Source organism: Patagioenas fasciata, chromosome 3 (assembly GCF_037038585.1).
Source record: "Patagioenas fasciata isolate bPatFas1 chromosome 3, bPatFas1.hap1, whole genome shotgun sequence".
NCBI classification, from domain to species: Eukaryota; Metazoa; Chordata; class Aves; order Columbiformes; family Columbidae; genus Patagioenas; species Patagioenas fasciata.
Window position 1 is genome coordinate 57,835,491 of NC_092522.1, and position 17,583 is coordinate 57,853,073.

The 17,583-nt window shown below is 40.7% G+C and overlaps 1 protein-coding gene across 1 annotated transcript in view; it reads left to right on the forward strand.

Moving 5' to 3' along the window:
- UST (uronyl 2-sulfotransferase) overlaps positions 1-17,583 on the forward strand; it is a 167,523-nt gene that overhangs the window by 122,382 nt on the left and 27,558 nt on the right. The window contains exons 6-7 of the mRNA XM_065835205.2: positions 9,190-9,287; positions 11,586-11,743. Coding sequence (XP_065691277.1) covers positions 9,190-9,287; positions 11,586-11,743 — 256 coding nt within the window. The remainder of the gene's footprint in view (positions 1-9,189; positions 9,288-11,585; positions 11,744-17,583) is intronic.

Genomic DNA, 17,583 nt, shown 5'->3' on the forward strand with positions numbered 1-17,583 from the left:
TGGCGACCAGTCACTAGTGGGGTTCCACAGGGATCCATCTTAGGGCCAGAACTATTCATTGTCTTTATAACTGACTTAGACTCAGGACTTGAGGGATTGCTTAGTAAGTTTGCCAATGACTTGAAAGTGGGAGGAGCTTTCGACACTCTTGAGAGCAGAGAGGCCCTGCAAAGGGATCTGGGCAAATCGGAGAACTGGGCAATCACCAAGCACATGAAGTTCAACAGGAGCAAGTGCCAGATTTTGCACCTGGGACCTGACAACCCTGACTGTACATACAAACTGGAAGACAAGATGCTGGAGAGCAGCTCTGTGGAGAAGGATCGGGGGTTCTGGTCGACAGCAAGTTGAACATGAGCCAACAGTGTCCCTGGCAGCCAAGAGGGCCACCCGTGTCCTGGGTGCATCAGGCACAGCATTACCAGCCAGTCAAGGGAGGAGATTGTCCCGCTCTGCTCTGCGCTGCTGCAGCCTCACCTGGAGCACTGTGTGCAGTTCTGGGTGACACAGGAGAGAAAAGATATTAAGCTACTGGAGAGTGTCCAGAAGAGGCTATGAAGTTCGTGAAGAGTTTGGAGAGGAAGCCGTATGAGGAGCAGCTAAAGTCGCTTGGTTTGTTCAGTCTGGAGGAGACTAAGGGGAGACCTCATCACAGCTACAGCTTCCTCTCAAGGGGAGGAGGAAGGGCAGGCGCTGATCTCTTGCCTTTAGTGACCAATGACAGAACCCAAGGGAATGGCAGGAAGGTGTGACCGGGGAGGTTTAGGTTGGACATTAGGAGAAGGTTCTTCACCCAGGGGGTGGCGGAGCACTGGAACAGGCTCCCCAGGGAGGTGTCACGGCCCCAAGCCTGACAGTGTTCAAGAAGAGACTGGACAATACTCTCAGACACATGGTGTGAACTGTGGAGTTGTCATATGCAGGGACAGGAGTTGGACTCGATGATCCTTGTGGGTCCCTTCAAACTCAGGACATTCTATGATTCTATATTCCTTTTTATGCTACCTCTGCTGATATTTAGGGTTGATCTCAAATCATCTATACTTGATAAGGGTTTGGTAAGCTTCCCATCACCTCTCTCAAATGTATCATTGATGTGCCACCCTGGAGCGTGTGAAACAGAAAAATTTTGTAATAAATCTGTAAGCTGGTCTTGTAACTGCAGGTGAGGTGAGATCAGAAGAAAGCTGTGGGGAGTTACAGCACTGCTGCTGTTCAGTGGCCTGGGGTGGTGGTGTGCTGTGCACACCCCCAAAGAGTTGGGGCAGCAAGGAGGTGACTGTATGCTTGTCTCGATTAAAGCCATATTTGTCTGTGAGAACAGCAATCATACTACACATGGTTAATGGCAGACATATCTACTAAAACCTCCAAGTTTGGATGCTCTTTTGGGTACAGAGGTAGGTTCAGTTTCAATCTGGACATATGAATTGGTGCAAACTCATTCCCTGGAGGTGAAACTGCGGGAAATAAATAAGTTAATTAATTAATTAATTTCCAGTCTTCACAAGGTTTTATCAGAAGCACCAGAAGTACTTTTAAATTTTATTTGCTTAAGTCAACTAAGAGCACTTGCAAACAGTTCTCTCCACCCTTTCTCAAGATGGCGGGTGGACTTCCCCCTGTCTGGAGGGAAAGAGAGCTGTCTGGCCTGTCTTCTCCATCCGTTGGGGTCTCTGGAGACTCAGAAGAGGGAAGTGTAGCAGTCCTGCTCATGAGAGTGAGTGCTTTGCTAGAGAATTAACAAAAATGCTTCCTTTCCTTTAATTTTGTTTAGCTTAAACATTGGAGAACTAGAGGTTTTTTCCAGTTTCTAAAGTACATTTTTCTTTCTTTCTTTTTTTTTTTTTTTTCAAATCAGAGACCTTTATGTTCCCCACTTTTTAGTGTATTTTTTCTTGTACACATAGTTGACTGACTTGAAGCAAACATATTGGTGTGACTCGCTACCCAGACCAGTAATGCTGGAGAGGGAATTTGCTCTGAGAGTGTGAACAAAATGTCTTTGGAGCCTTTTGGCTAGCAATAGCCTGCCTTGACAAAAGGTCAATATGGAGAAGAGCTGAAATATGGTCACTTGAATGTGTCCTCTGTCTGTAGCTGTCTGTTGTTTCCCCATAACAACTGTGTATGTGTTAACTTTTATGAAAAGTTCTTTCAAAAATAGCCCAGTGAATAATCAGGAAAACACAGCAGGGTCCAGTCTTCTCAGTTGTCCTTGTTGTTTTAGAGGAACTCCTCAGGGGCTTTCTGCAAGACATCAGGTTGGCCTTGGTAGCCCCTGGCTACTGACAGCGTGTGGTGATTTCTTCTCATCCCCAGGACTTCTGCTCACCTATGGGAAAGCCAGTCAGCCATAAGAGAGAGGTTTTATTGGAGCTTGTAGGTAAACACCCCCTCGTGTCAAAGCAAGTGGTTGACTGATGATTTGCTGACAGAAGTGGTGGTTATAGGAAGCATCTGAAAAATTGGAAAAGAGGAGAAGGGAAGAGAGTCTGTTTCCAGGTAAATAATAAGTGAAAAATTATTTGGGGAGGGGAAAAAACCAGCACATTTGTACAAGCACATCACTTTGTTTTACTGGACAGCTGTTCTTTTGAACTAACCTTTAGATAAGATGGCTGGAGGGCAGCAGCTTGAATCTAATGAACTGGCTGTACAGAATGCTTTTGCTCATCCAAAGTGCTGCTATGAGGAGTCCCTGAAACTTCCTGAAGGATGTTTTTCTGATCTTCTGCACAGGCTATTAACCTATCCCATTCTGTAGCAGGGCACCGGGCCTTGCAGAAGGACAGGTGATGAGAGGGCCCTTCTTTTCATTCTCCAGTTGCTTTTGCTGCTGCTTTTTATTGAATAGGTGATTTAGATGAAGGCAAATAGTGTTTTTTTGAAGAAATGATAGTGAGGATTTTCTGGGAATTAAAGAGATCAAAGTTTTTTTTTTTAAAAAAGCATATTTCAACTCCTGACAAATACACGCAGGAAAGGAACTTTAATACCTGCAAAGATGTGAAATGACTGCGGCCTTTCAGGAGCTATACAAAGCATTCAGAAGTGTATCTCTTCAAAAGCAGACACTCCAAGCTAGAAAGAGTTGAAAGGAATATTACCTGTGACTAGAAACTAGTTTTAAAATGCAAACCTCAGCTCTGCTTTCAAAAGTTGAAACTGTTGAAGCAGACAGTGTACCTCTTGGCCTTCCAGCAGGAAGGCCATGGTAAAGCCAGCTAGAAGACGATGTCTTTGGGGAGCACAGCCCAGGCTGTTCAAGCACCCCAGGCACTTCACCATTTTGTGCTTCAGTCCCCAAAATCCTGTCACTGGCTTCCACCAGCTGTAGCATCTGTCTTCACAGGACAGACCTAAATCTGTTGCATGGACTCACCAGAGGACTGGCTTTACTAGATGTCTCTGGTCAATGTAGTCTTCTCTTTCACAGCAGTTGAGATCCTTGTCACTCCTCTATAGGATGAAATGCAAGTCCCACCTCTTCTGTCTCGTCAGTAACTACCCAAGATCTGCCAGGTAGCTCAGAAGTCCCTGGTATCCATGGATTGCAAAGTGCCACAGACAGAGATGCTGGGACCATGGGTGTGTTTTGCAGCAGTGGCAGTATTTGGGGGTAGGGGACAGGCTGTGACGATGTGAAGCTGCCACATGCTCTAGTGATGGCTTCCCAGTCATTGCAATGACCGCAGTGGCAAAATCATTAAAAGAAATTAACAGGGTGTCTGAAGTCATTAAACACGGCCTGTGTCACTGTGAGGGGGATATGCTGGCATTACAGCATTTCTGTGAGCAAGCCCTGTGTTGTTGGCTCTTTTGGTAGAAGACCAGAAGGCAACAGAGGGAAAGAAAAGGCTTTCTGTTTGTTTTTGAGCTGGTGAACCATGCAGAGGAATGAAAGTGCCCTCACAGCTGGTGCAGGGGACATCCGGGACAGAAAACCATGATTTGGTTGGCTAGATCAGCTCTGCCATCTTGTGGAGCTTCTCCCTGAAGTGCCCACTCCTCGCTCTGCAGCCTAACAACTGGTGTCCCATTAGGCTTGTCCAGCTTGCTGTTCTGTCCAGAGGACCATCATCCCACCGGTCTGGCACAATCCAGCCCACCTGGCAGCCCTCCTTGGAGGGACTTGGTGCCACAATAGCATGGGCTGGGAAACACTTGGCTTCAGTTGTGCTGGTAGTGCTGGTTTGGGAAGGGATGCCCAGCACCTCTCCACCCCACAGCAACCTGCTGTGAGTGCCCTTAGCATAGGTACACAAAACGGGACCAAATGTGTCCAGAACTTGAAAGAAAAAGGTCATCTTGCTGCTGTATGACTCTAGTTACCTAAATACTGGATTGAGATAGAATAGAAACTTTGAATATCACCTGGTGAAGTAAAAACCTCTTTAATTAGGGTTAAAAATGAGCATTGCATTTTGTTTTATTTTCTTTAAATATATGTAAATAACTTGTGCTCTTAAATAACATTTATTAAGTCACATTACATTTGTATTTGAAAACCTTAATTCCAACTGTACCTTGACTTCTCAGTGTCTCCAAAGCAAGGTACGTCTTCCTGCAACCTTCGAGAGTAAGAAGCTGTTCTTTGCCTTCTTTCATTTCATATTAACACTTGCGAGCCATTTCCTGAGCCGTCGTGTTTACATTTTCTTCCCTCTTGCTGTGACCACCCAGAGCTCCCTAACTAGGGGTCACAGAATGCAGCAGATTTCTTTTTTATTTCAGTGTTGTCATATTTAGTTCATATGATGCAATGTTCTCCTCGGGATGTAATGGTCAGCTTGACCTCTTCACAAACACCAAGCAAGTATGTGAGAAAACATTTTACAAGCCACAGGATTCTCAGGGGCTCTCAGTAGAGCAGAATAATTTTCCTTGGCTGGCGACAGTGAGGACTAGACTGCAACACTGACTGTAGCAGCGTATGAAGAGCAGCCTTGTAAGCAGAAGAGGTCACTGTAGACTGGGCTCACTCACTGGTTTTCCACATCATTTTATTTCATTTCCTTTTATGGAAACTTGAAAGGTATTTATTTAGGTCACTGCTTCCTCTGTAGCCTCCATGACACACCTCAGCTTCACATCTGCAACCTTCAGACTTAAGTAAGGATCAGGCACCAGGGCTGGGCTGTCAGCAGCGTCTCCTGGATTCACTGGAGTTGCAGTATCCCACTCAGGCAAGGCATGGAAAGACTCATATTTTTCATTTTGATTGTGAGAGAAGGAAGGGCCATTTCTTTGGCTTCCCATAGGTTAATGGCTGATTAACAGGAAAATACTTCCAAGGTGTGTATGTATTTGAGTTATGATTCTTCATTTAAAATTTTTAGGGATACTAAGAAATGCCATACATCCATGGCAGAATCTGGTGTTTCTGTAATTTTTTGATTCCGACACTGAGGATCAAGAAATAGGGAATACTTTGAAGCCCAAGAATCATTCAACAAAAATAAATAAATGAACAAAAAAACCACCAAACACGTTAGGTGTTTCTTCTGAACAAAAAAAGAGGTGATTATTTCCTCCAGTGCTCTTAGTTTTTTATATGGGGGTGGGGAAGAACTCTCCAATCTCAGATCACATCTTTTTGTATATGGTGCAGTATTTGCAATCAGTTAAAGAAATTCACTTAAGTAAATTGCTTATTGTTTTACAGAAAATACTTTAAAGTTTGTTCTTTTTTGTGTTAGCATTAAAATTCCCAAAGGAATTTTGTATTCATAAGGTATTTTTAATCACATGCAGACTTTCTCCTTCATACGTTGCATGTATGAGCTCAGTAGGGCAAAAAAAATGGTTCATTTGTTATAATTTTTTCAAAATATATTAATAACACACTATTGATATATTTCTGGTAGATGAGTAGTCTGGCTCATTGACCAATTAATAGAATAGAGTACACTGTGATTTTTATAAGAAAGACAATTTTACAGAAGAAAGAAATAGACACTACCAATTTACCTTTTCAGCCAAAATTGTAACAATAGAAAAATATAGTACTATTAAAAAGAAAGGCTGTTTCTGTTGTTGGTTGCAGCCCCAGGGCTGCTTCCCGCATGTCCCTCTGCCTGCTGGAGACAGAAGCCCAGCAGGATGTGAGCGGTGTGGATTGTAGCCAGGAGCTGAGGAATAAAATAAAATTCCTCTTTCTTTATTGTGGAGGAGTATGATCAAAGTAGCTCTGTTTCTTTCTTTCTCTCTCCTTCTCAGCTGTATTTGAATAATCTTTTTTACAGGGCTCTTCCAGTGATTTAAATGAGCAAGGCTGTCATCTGTCACCTTGCAATTTTTTGTGTCACATAAAGGTCTTTCTGCTCTGAAAGATGTGTCCTGCTGGGAAAACATGCTCTTACTTGGAAATGTAGCATTGATGTTGCTTGGGCTAACAGAATAACACTGCCTAGAATAATGAAATTTCACCTTAGCTTTCATGCTCAGAAAAAAAACCAGAAATTCCTGTAAGTCCCAGCAGCAACCAAAGAGCAGCTTCCTTCAGCTCTGGGTAAGTTTTGGAATGACCAGCACACCTCAGGCCAACCTCTCTTTTGTCCCACCTCTTAGTTAATAACTGTGATTTCACATCTCATGGAGCTGCATAATTATTATCAAGTAAAATCTCCTCTGAGGGGATAAGTGGTGGCCGGTGATTTATTTCACAAATTATTAATACATTAAAACAGGGAAGGCAAACACATGCTGCGAATGCATCAGGATGCTCCAGCACTGTAACGTGGATCACAGCGGTGGTGGTGAAGTGCAGACTGGGAAGGGCCAGTGCTCTTACTGCAGAGTAAACCTGGTGCTTCTGATGTCAGGAACATCAAATGTGTGCCCTTGTATGGTGAAAAATTGAAGGTTCCTATAAAAACATACCTGGCCTTTATCTTGAGTGCATCAATGAGGAGAAGGAGAGATTTTGCTCTCTCATCCTTTTGCATTCCTTCCACAAATCAAATGTTAAGGGAATTGCCACTCAATAGTTTAGTGCTGTCCCACTTGTTTCAGTGACCCTACAAGCAGTTTACATAAAAAGGAATACTAAGAATCTCTTTTTGACTAAATATAAGCTGTTCAGTTGTTAAAGCTGCAGGATGTTCCACATGAATTCACATTGCTTTTATCATATCGATGTTTGTCCAGCCATATTAATCAAAAATTGCTTTCAGAAGGACTAGAACATCCCTGTTATGCTTCTGGATTGGGCGTTGATACTTATTCATCTCCAGGAATATTTTCTGACTCACTGTATTCATTATTCTTGCAAAGAAGCAAGTTTCTTTGTTTTGAGTTAATGTCACTTCATCTTTGTATAGGAGCAAGGAAAGAGAAACAGCTCTTAGTTGGGTGATACTGATGATTTTTAAATCGTGCATAAGATTTTCTGCATTCTAATTAATCCATTAATCAAGTGGAAGCTGACTTGGACATAATTTAAAGTATTTTCAAGACAGTATTTCCAGTTTTTTTCCAGTTCCAAGAGATTTATGAATTCATTGCAGGTCTCTGCATGTTCTTATAAAAGCTGAAAATATGCATCCCTGAAAACATCTCTGGTGACGTCTATAGTAATAGCACAATAAACCTTTTAAGAACTGCAATTTTTAATTCATGTTTAAAAAGAAAAAAAAAAAGCTATTGGGATTATAGGAGGGACACATTGCCTGTGCCACCTTACTGTGCCACCAGTAGATTTCTTAGTAATATTCGTAGCATTGAGAATGGAGGGCTGGGTGGCTTCAACTCAGAGCCTTGAATGTCAAAATTCAGGTCTTCACCATTAATCTTCTGGTAGGTATCTAAGACAAGCCCTTCTCTATATGCTTGAATACACTGGTGGGAGCAGGGGAGGTGCGTTGTTTGTATTCCAGTTGGCAATCTTTTTGTTGTTTTCTTTGATGATTCCTCTCCATGTGATTTACTTCCCAGCCCAGGATCTTCTGATGTGCTTATAAAATCTGATTTACATATACATAAGACAGAGGAGGAAACAGGAATATACTTTAAAAGGCTTACGGACCCAGTTGTGACACTGATGGAGTTCAGCTTGAGGGCTGAAATTCTGGGAGGAGTTTTTCTGCTCTGAGATCTCAGAAGCGGATGCAGTAGCTGGAGGCCCGTAGCCAGTACCTGCCGCTGCCCAGGGGAGCCGGAGATGCTCTCCCTGGCTCCCACTCTGCCCAGCACTTCTGTCTGGCAGAGGACATGTTGCCCACTGAAGTGTCCTCTATCTCATTTTATTTACTCAATGAAGTATGAATTGGTTTAGTTACTGGTTTGATGTTGATGTGTGTCAAGCCTATTGCATTATAAAAGCATGCATCTTTGAATAAGAATGAAGATTGGTTTTGCAAAGATGAGATCCTTTCATCTTTGTTTCCTTGCCCTTTTATTTTGCCCTGTGCACCACTTTGGAGTCAATGGGTCTGCTTGCATAGTACAGGTCTCTTACACTAAATAAGGATTGGGGAATTCAGTCCCGCTTGCAGGTACATTTATTATTGTGCCAGAGTGAAACTAGAAATGGAATACATTTTCTCAGGGTGCTGTAGCTATGCCTAGTCTTTGAAAAATGATAAATAGCTACTAATTAGATAAGCAAGATGTCAGGAAAATGATAAATACTTTCTAATAAACCCTCTTCTCAGTGAGGGTTTACACAATAAGCTCAATTCCAAACATCTGAGGAATGTACGAAATTGTAATCGAAAGTGATGTATGTTTTTATATCAAGAGTAAGCTGTGCAAATTACAGCTTACATTCGTTCCAGTCATTGAATGAAGCAGAATAAAAAAAGATATAAAGAAAATAATTGTTGTCTCAGTTTGATTTATTCTGGCTACTTCAAGTTTCCCCCAGGGTGTATTTAGAACAAAGAAGAGTGAAAATAATCTCCTGAATATTTTAAATATAACTCAGTATGAAAGTTGATCAATGTGTCCCATTCTGAATCATTCAGTAATCTCTAGGACAAAAATCACTTGTTTTTTTCCTACTTAAACTTTCTAATGATATTTAGAAGTAGACAAATTGACTGGTAGATGACTTTTTAAGGTATTTGGTGTAGCCTCAGCACAGTTCTTGGAGGTGATTGCATAAAGTATGAGATAAAGGAAACACCTGTTAATAGAGAAAAGAATATGTGGTATTCAATCTCTGTTTTGTTTTTCTTTCCACAGGACATTAATGTATGTATCCTTGAAAACTACCCTGAATGTTCCAATCCCAGGTTATTTTACATCATACCATATTTCTGTGGACAGCATCCAAGATGCAGGTAAATATATACAAGGTATCCCGCTTTGTTCAGAAATAGCTATTGCCAGCGTTTTGTCAGAAACTGGTAATAAAGAAGCAACAGTTATTTTGAAGTACAAAAGAAAAGTGTAATACCATGTAGCATTATATGTGGAGTAAGGATAGTAATGCAAATGTAGTACTATTCTTTTTTCTTGGTTTAATACTTGAATAATTCATCAAATCTGGATGTAAACATGTGGATTTTTCTTTTCTGGGTTGACAAGGTGAGAATGGCAGTGACTTTATGGACTCATTCCTCATTTTACCTGCACTGTGATTTTGTAATATACATTTTAGCTCTGCTCAGATGCTTGTATCAGGTCTGTGTCTGAGAAATTCCAGGTTTCTATGTCAGTGTAAGAAATAGTAATCATGCTTAAAACTATGTGAAGTGCAGCCTTCTGCTGCTGTAATTAAACTAGTTCATTTTTATTGTGTCTATTTATGCTATTCTCATAGTTCTGTATTATTGATACTGCATAGTAAATTTTCATGCAATTACATGTGACTAATTTTAAAATCCTTCTTATTTCCAAGTACTTTCATATTGTTGGTAACAGCATGTTCTTTATTAGGTTTGTTCAACTTCAAGGTGTTCTATTTATTTATTGTTACTACTTCTCCATAGTGGAACACGCACATGTTCTCAAAAATGTCTTTCAAAAGCCATGCTTATTCGTAGAAGCAATACCAAATGAAAATGTGTTCGTTCTTATGTCTCAGTTTCAAAGTACCTCTGCTTTAAAATCTTGCTTTAGTTTTATGGCATACGTGAGGGTATGATTGAGAAGCAAGACACATTCCTTACTTCATTTTTGTTACACTGTTTTTCTTAATGTATTTTGGCCTCATTTGCAAATGCTCATGTTTGCACACTTAACTTGTATATATGAGTAATCCCGTTAACAACAGTGGCATGTCTGAATACTTGCATCACATACCTCCATGGGGTTTCTGAGCAGTATATTGAAGTACTGTTTTGTAGCTTGTTATAGATGTGTCTCCTGTTATGCCCTTGCGCTTCCTTCAGCTGCTTCCTAGTCTCACAAGGAGGTGCAAAAAGGAGGCTCGTAGTGTTTCTTAGGACACTCTGTTCTTCCAGAAAATGGACCAATGCAAAGAAGGTGATAGGGAATTAAAAACCTGCTCGAAGTCTGCTCTAGTGGGAGTGTAGAACAATAAGCTTTTCCGCGTGTCATCAAACGAGCTTCTGACAAATGTTAGAAGTTCACTATCACATAGAATTTGCAGTAGCCTAATGCAAGTCAAGGCAGAGGTATGATCACCAGCCCTTCTCAGGTAGCCTGTGTCACGCAGATGTTCATCATACCAGCTGGACCCTGGGAAACAGCTAATTTCCTTTATTTTGAGACACTGGCATTATATCCCTTATCAATAGTAGATGTTGATCACTACTCCCAGGACATAAATTAATACGTTCATCTAAGAGACTTAAGATTTATATACTTTTAAAACCTAATTGTGCTTGCATGAAACTATGAGAGAAGCATAAAGATGTTCTGGTGTCCTAACAGCTTCTCCCACTGGGGGAAATGACAGAATAACTGATCTTCAAAACCAGTATCAGTCAGAGCAAACAAATGTGAATCCTGTAACAGAGCCGCAGGGCAGCCAGGGGTAGTGGCAGGGAAAGGGAAGCTCATAGAGACTTTGGCAGAAGTTAAAATGAAGAATAAGGTGGGAAACAGGCTGGTGGCCTCCTGTGTGGCATTTGCTGGGCAACAGCAGGCAATGATTGCCAGCAGCAGTTCTGCTGTTGTTCAGGGACACAGCATTGTCATATGCAGGGACAGGAGTTGCACTCAATGATCCTCGTGGGTCCCTTCCAACTCAGGACACTCTGTGATTCTGTGACACCACCACCCCTTCGCACCCTTTGTCACCCAGGGAAGGCATTCCTCCCATGAGATGGGTTGTGCTTCCAAGTCAAAATACAGGAGTTCACAAGTTTGAGCCTATAAACAACTCGGCAAAAGATAACATCAGAATGGAGCACTTCCATGCAGTGATCAACATCCTTTTAATGTGATTGTGTGTTTACATGCCAAACCAATTATAGGTTTTGTGTGGAAATGCTCGGTAAACCACTCAGGTTTGGTGTTTGTTTGGTTTGGTTTTTTAATGTTCTGTGCTACATACAGCATTGAACATTTTTTTTATTCACTTGTGTTCTTGACTTGAATTTCTCAAGTAAATGCATATTTAAACTCTTTCTTTTTTCCTCCCTCTCTCTCCTTCCATTAATTTCATACAGGGAGCCTGGTGAATGGGCCCTTGAAAGAGCAAAGCTGAATGTTAATGAAAATTTTCTGCTTGTGGGCATTCTGGAGGAGTTGGAGGATGTGCTGCTTTTATTAGAAAGATTCTTACCTCATTATTTCAAGGATGTGCTTAGCATCTACAAAAATCCAGGTAACTTTTTCAATTAAAAAGCTATTCTTATAGAAACTTTGGCAAGATCTGCATGGCTGGTGAAAGGCATGTGTTTATATCTTGATTCAATGAAGAGTTTTAATTCCTTTTTAGGGAACAGATTTGATTGATGGAAAAGGGTACGTATTCTGCTTTTAGTCTTGATATTGCTGTGTGGTTTTCATTCCTGGGCAAGTACTTGGTGCTACAGTGATCTTGCCACATGCCAGAAAGCTTCCCTGTTTACCACTGAAATGGCTTTTTCTTCTTTTAATTCTGTCATACTTGGCTCTCAAATAATACTGTCAAAATATTATCAAAATGTTGTCAGCAATATCTACCTAAGTAAACCTTCACAAAATGGTTTGGGGAGATGGACACTTTGGAAATTCTCCAGTACCAGGATATTTATTTTCCCTCAACCTTGACTAAGAAACTCCAGTTAAACTGAGTTTAGATAAAGTACAAATAAGAACACATATTTACAGCACTTTAAATACAAAGCATGCTGAGGAAAAAGACTTAGGAGACTTGATTAAAGAAATGAAAACAGAGAGCACTTAATCTGCCACTTAATTTGGACCCCGCAGTCAATTTGAAGGGGTTCTCTCTTCTCCACATCAGTCCATCCCTCCCAACACTTATTTATAGCTAACTTATTTAGAACACAATCTTGTGTCCTATACCTAAACCAAGAAATATGTTCCTGTGGGGCTGTACATGTCATTCTGGCAGAATTGATATCCTGCTTGCATTTGGCTGAGCCATCAACATCGTATGGACCAAGGAGGGGTAAAACCTCCCTTCTTGCTTGGTGATTCAGTTGCATTCACGTCAGTGTGAAATGCCTGCAGCCACTGATATATGCATTTTGTACCAACTTGTATATTAAAATCAAATGGATCAAAGACTGAATTTTGTTTGTAATGAGTGCAGCTGGTGGCTGGCTTTTGACTGAGAGCAGCTATCAGTGCTCAGTTACTTGGGATAAACTACGGGTTTCTGTCCATAACTGGAAATCATGGGTGACTGTGCACCAATCCCTGCTTCCAGGATGCATCTTTGAAAATTTTGTATTTAGCAATGATATCAGTGTTACGGAGAAAGTGTAGCATCCCTCCTCTAAACATGATTTCAGTGGGTCATCATCTGCCTGCAGCAAGGCAGTTATTTAGAAGGTGTGTTATTTTCCTATGGTGCTATATCCAGCCATAGAGCTATTTTGATCAATTACAGGCATAAGGAGAGCATTGTATGGTATCAACATAGGAGCAGTGCCCAATTTTGGATCAGTTATTTCTCTTTTATTTATAAATTAAAAAATAAAACTTAGTGGAAATACGTGGAAGTCTTCCTAAATGTCTGCACAATTCAGGCCCCAAGGTTTTACCATGGGGATATTAGACAAGAGGGAGGCAGGGGATCAGTAGAGGGATGCTCTTTTTGCAACGAGCAGACTTTTCCCTGGGAATCTGCAGGACTTCCTCAGCTGTTTGGTGCACCGTAGATTTTCGTTTTTCTTATGATGGGGGAAGGTAACAAACAGCACGCAGGGTCTCAGTTTTCATCAGGGTGCCCTAGAAATTGTCAGGTGTGAAATAATTAATCTCCCAGAATTGTGAAGTGCTGGATAATCTTTGTGTATATTCCAGTATCTAGGGAAGATTTGATCCCCTGTTTCAGGACAGTGATTTCCTCTGGAATTTCAATGTGTGAGACCCATCTTGTGTCATGTCTGAAGATTTCTCTCTTTACTTCAGTATTTCCCGTGTGGATTAAACTTTTGGTTTATTTTTCCCATTCACTTATTGACAAAGAAGAATAGAAAGGAAACAGTTTCTTTGTGTCAACTCTCTCCTCCTCTTTTCATACATGCTATGTTTGGGTTTTTTTTTCAAATCATAATTATTTTCATGTTATTTCTGAGTTGGTGCTAAGCTTACAAAAAACTTAACAGAATCAACCAGAAAGAAAAAAGAATTGCAAGTTCTCTTCAGGGCACCTTACACCTGATCTGCAACACCCTCTGCTGTTGCATCATGAAGTGCTGGGAAGAAGACATGTTCTGCCCAGCTGTGTGATGACCCCACAAAGCAGCAGATAATTTGGGCCAAAACTGACCTTTTGTTGCAACTAACACTTGCAGATTAAATTTACAGTTTTATCTGCTGACCTGCTGCTCTACCTGAGATACTCTTATGGCAGTCTTTCCTTTTTATGTATGAAGAAAGTAAAACTTTTCCAGAACTTATCTTTTGTCACTTGAATATATTGAGATGAAAAAAACAGAGTGAAGGGTCATGTACAGAAAGGTGTTTCATTTCCAGGTCAGTGAATCTCTGCACCAGACTCCACTACAATAAGCATAATCTAAACACAATTAAAAGCACCTACCTCTTGCTGTAGGAAGCAGACTGCTGAATGTTATCAAACCCATAAAATCACATAGGCATTTAGTATATGTCACCAGGAGTTCTGGGTTAAAGCTCTTCTTTGTCTCAAAGCTGGGACCCTCTTCCCTTCTTACAGGTTCTCTGGGCAGGCACCAGATCCACTGCAGCTCCCATCCAAGCAAACTTCTTATTATCAGGAGCCTTCACTATAGGTTGATGCTAACAGAAATCAGGAAATCTGGGAACTTTGTCTCATCTCTGCTTCTTTTAACCATGCAAACTATATTCAAGCTTCTTTGTTTCTTCTGTGTTTGTAGTAAAATTCCTCATCTGAGGCAGCATGCAACAATGCTTGTTAAGGAACTCTTGCCCAGTGTCCTCCTCCTAGCTAGAGAACAAAGCCTGGAGCCTTTTTACCTTCAAAAACACTTTGTTGCCATTGTTCTGAAGCAGAAGATCAGTAAAACTGGCTCTATTGATCAGAATGGTAGTGGGACATTTACATGAGAGAGCACAGAAATGTGAGTACAGGTGTCTGTCTATATATGTAATGACACAGATAACTGCTTAATGCAAGATGATTTGTCAGTGATGCTAATGATTTGTTTTACATAAGCTGGCAGAAGTAAACTGTGAAGAAAGGTAAAATAGAAAAAAAATTAGAGAGTGAAATGCAGTAGACTTGTTCAGTCATTATCACTAACAGTTAGTTACTGAGATTTTTAATATGTTTTGCCTGCCAGCTGTTGTGTATTTGTTCTGCACTGGCCTTTTCTTTTTGATGGTGTCACATTTTGAAATGCACACCAATTTTTTCTCAAATTTTGTGAATTTTAAAGAGTTGGCAATTCTGCAGAACAGGAAATTTTAGTGTCAGAGGACATGAGGAGGATAAATTTCTTCATTGCATTAACAAAAACATTGCCTTCAGCTAATCCATATGCCAGATATTTTGACTTGTGTGTTTTATAACAATGCACAACAAAATGTGAAAGCTCTTTGTGGTACTAAAGTTTTCATTGGAACCAATCTGGTTTTATCTTGTAGAATACTTTAGAGCTACAGGCTTCCTGTTTTTCTCCTTTTCTACTCTCTCCTTGAAATTAAGTATTTTCTTAATGTTGATACCAAGTCAAGAATTGCAAAAGGACTCTCTTTTTTTGTTGCTTGTCTTGGCCAAAGTGACAAACTCTTCCTGTCCTGATAGCCAGAACTGCCTTTGACAAGAGATCAAAAGGGAAGGGCAGGAGGAGAGTGGCAGTCAGATTGTGCAGTTGATGGACGGATTGATACATGGGGAGAATAAATTTTTATGTATATGGGTTTACTAGATTTCTTTGTTAGCACAGTAAAATTAACTCAAAATTCTGTCTTTTTTTCTCCAGCATTGGAGCAGATAGGATCCATTTGCAGAACTTTGTATTATATTTAGTTCAAAATTTTGAAGTATTCCTTAACTCTTTGAAAGGCCTGGAATAGTTATAGTATAGCTTTATGTATAAAATCTCTCCTTGGTCTCAGGAGCACGCTGAGAGAAAAATAACTGGTCAGTCCTGTTACTTTTTGCTGGCCATAGCTCACTTCCATAGCCTGGCTGGTAATCAGAACACAGATAATACTTACACGGTTTCTTTTGAAATGGCCACATGTGGGTTTTATATCTTTGTTGTTTTTAAGAGGCAGAAAATACACACTGTACACAGCAAAACATAGAATCTTCTTCTACCTTGTCAACTTCTGTGGCATGGGGTAGAAGTTAACAGCATTTTATGTAAAAGAATAGGCAATAAAATGGTTTTTGTCACCTCAGAAATAACACATATCCTCTCACCTTTCTGCAGGAACTTATAAATTTTCTTTGGCACCAGAAGCCCTATAAAAACACTTCTTCCCAATACCAGGAAAAAAAAAAAAAAAAAATCTTTGTTTCTTGAAGGTTACATTTTGCATGGAGAATGTGTAGAACTTACTCCAAAGCAAAAGACTGACTTAAGGTTTTCAAACATTGAGTTTTACTGAGTGCAATGAAATTACTCATGCTGTCAGCTGGAAGAAATTATATTGTTCAGGTGAACTGTAAAATGTACTTTTTTGTTGTTTTTTGGTGGTTTGGTTTGTTGGTTTTTTTTTTTTGAAAATGCAACAAAAATGTGATTCTTCTTAAGAATCACATTTACAAGGAATGTTTTAAGCTGTAGTAGTAATATTATCCCCAATAATATAAACTTGCTGATGTTTTAAATCCATTCTACTCATGAATGCTAGTGACACGGCCTTGACGTTTTCTATTTATAAGCTTCCCCTTCTCTTTACACACAGTAAGGAGAGAGTTGCTGCTATTTGTCTTTATTGTAAGGCTGAGTTCCCATGAGGCAGTTGATGAAGTGTTTTTTGATGGAGTTAAGAAAAGGGTGGGATCAACCCTGAAGTCTTTGCACCGTGCTGAAGACTGCTCCTGTGCTGGGGCACGACTGAAGGTGGGACATGCCTTCAGATGCTTCTTGTGCTAGAAGTGAAAGAGAGCATTTTCCCACTCCTTGTCAAAATAAAACTCTCTGCAAGTGGAAAAGGCTGAAAGAGGTTTTTCTTTCTTTCCTTATCCCCCTTCCAGGCCATCACTTTGTTAGCAGTGCTCCCTATATTCTGACTGATACCTTCAGTACTAAATTCTTGTGGCAGCCTTTCTCCCACCCTGTTCTTGGGCTGCTCTGGCAGTATGTGGATGCTACGCATTTGGAAATATTTAGGAACTAAGGGTCATTGCTGGAAAAGTTGCTGTGATATGAAGAAAGCAAAGGTAGGGCAGGAGGATCCCATGGTGTTTTTTTTTTTCCTCTGAGAAACTGGAATGGATGTCTTTGCAGGTATAACCTCCGAGAGCAAAAACACTCAGTAAGAAATGTTGAAAGAAGTCATAGAATTATGGAATGGTTTGGGATGGAAGGGACCCTAAAGATCACCTGGTTCCAACCCTCACTGCCTTGAGCAGTGACACTTTCCACTAGACCAGGTTGCTCAAACCCCCATCCAGCCTGGCCTTGAACACTGCCAAGGATGGGGCATCCACAGCTTCTCCGGACAGCCTGTTCCAGTGCCTCACCACCCTCATGGTGAAGAATTACTTCCTTATATCCAATCTAAGTATACCTTCTTTGGGTTTAAGGCCATTACCCCTTGTGCTCTCACTACCTGCCTTTGTAAAAAGTCCCACTCCAACATTTTTGTGGTTCCCCTTTAGATACTGGAAGTCTGCTATAAGGTCTCCCTGGAGCCTTCTTGTCTCCAGGCTGAACAACCCCAGCTTTCTCAGCTTGTCTTCATAGGAGAGCTGCTCCAGCCTCTGATCATCTTTGTGGCCTCTTCTGGAGTTGCTCTAATAGGTCCACATCCTTCTTATGTTGGGGGCCCCAGAGCTGGACACGGTACTCTAACTGGGGTCTCATCAGA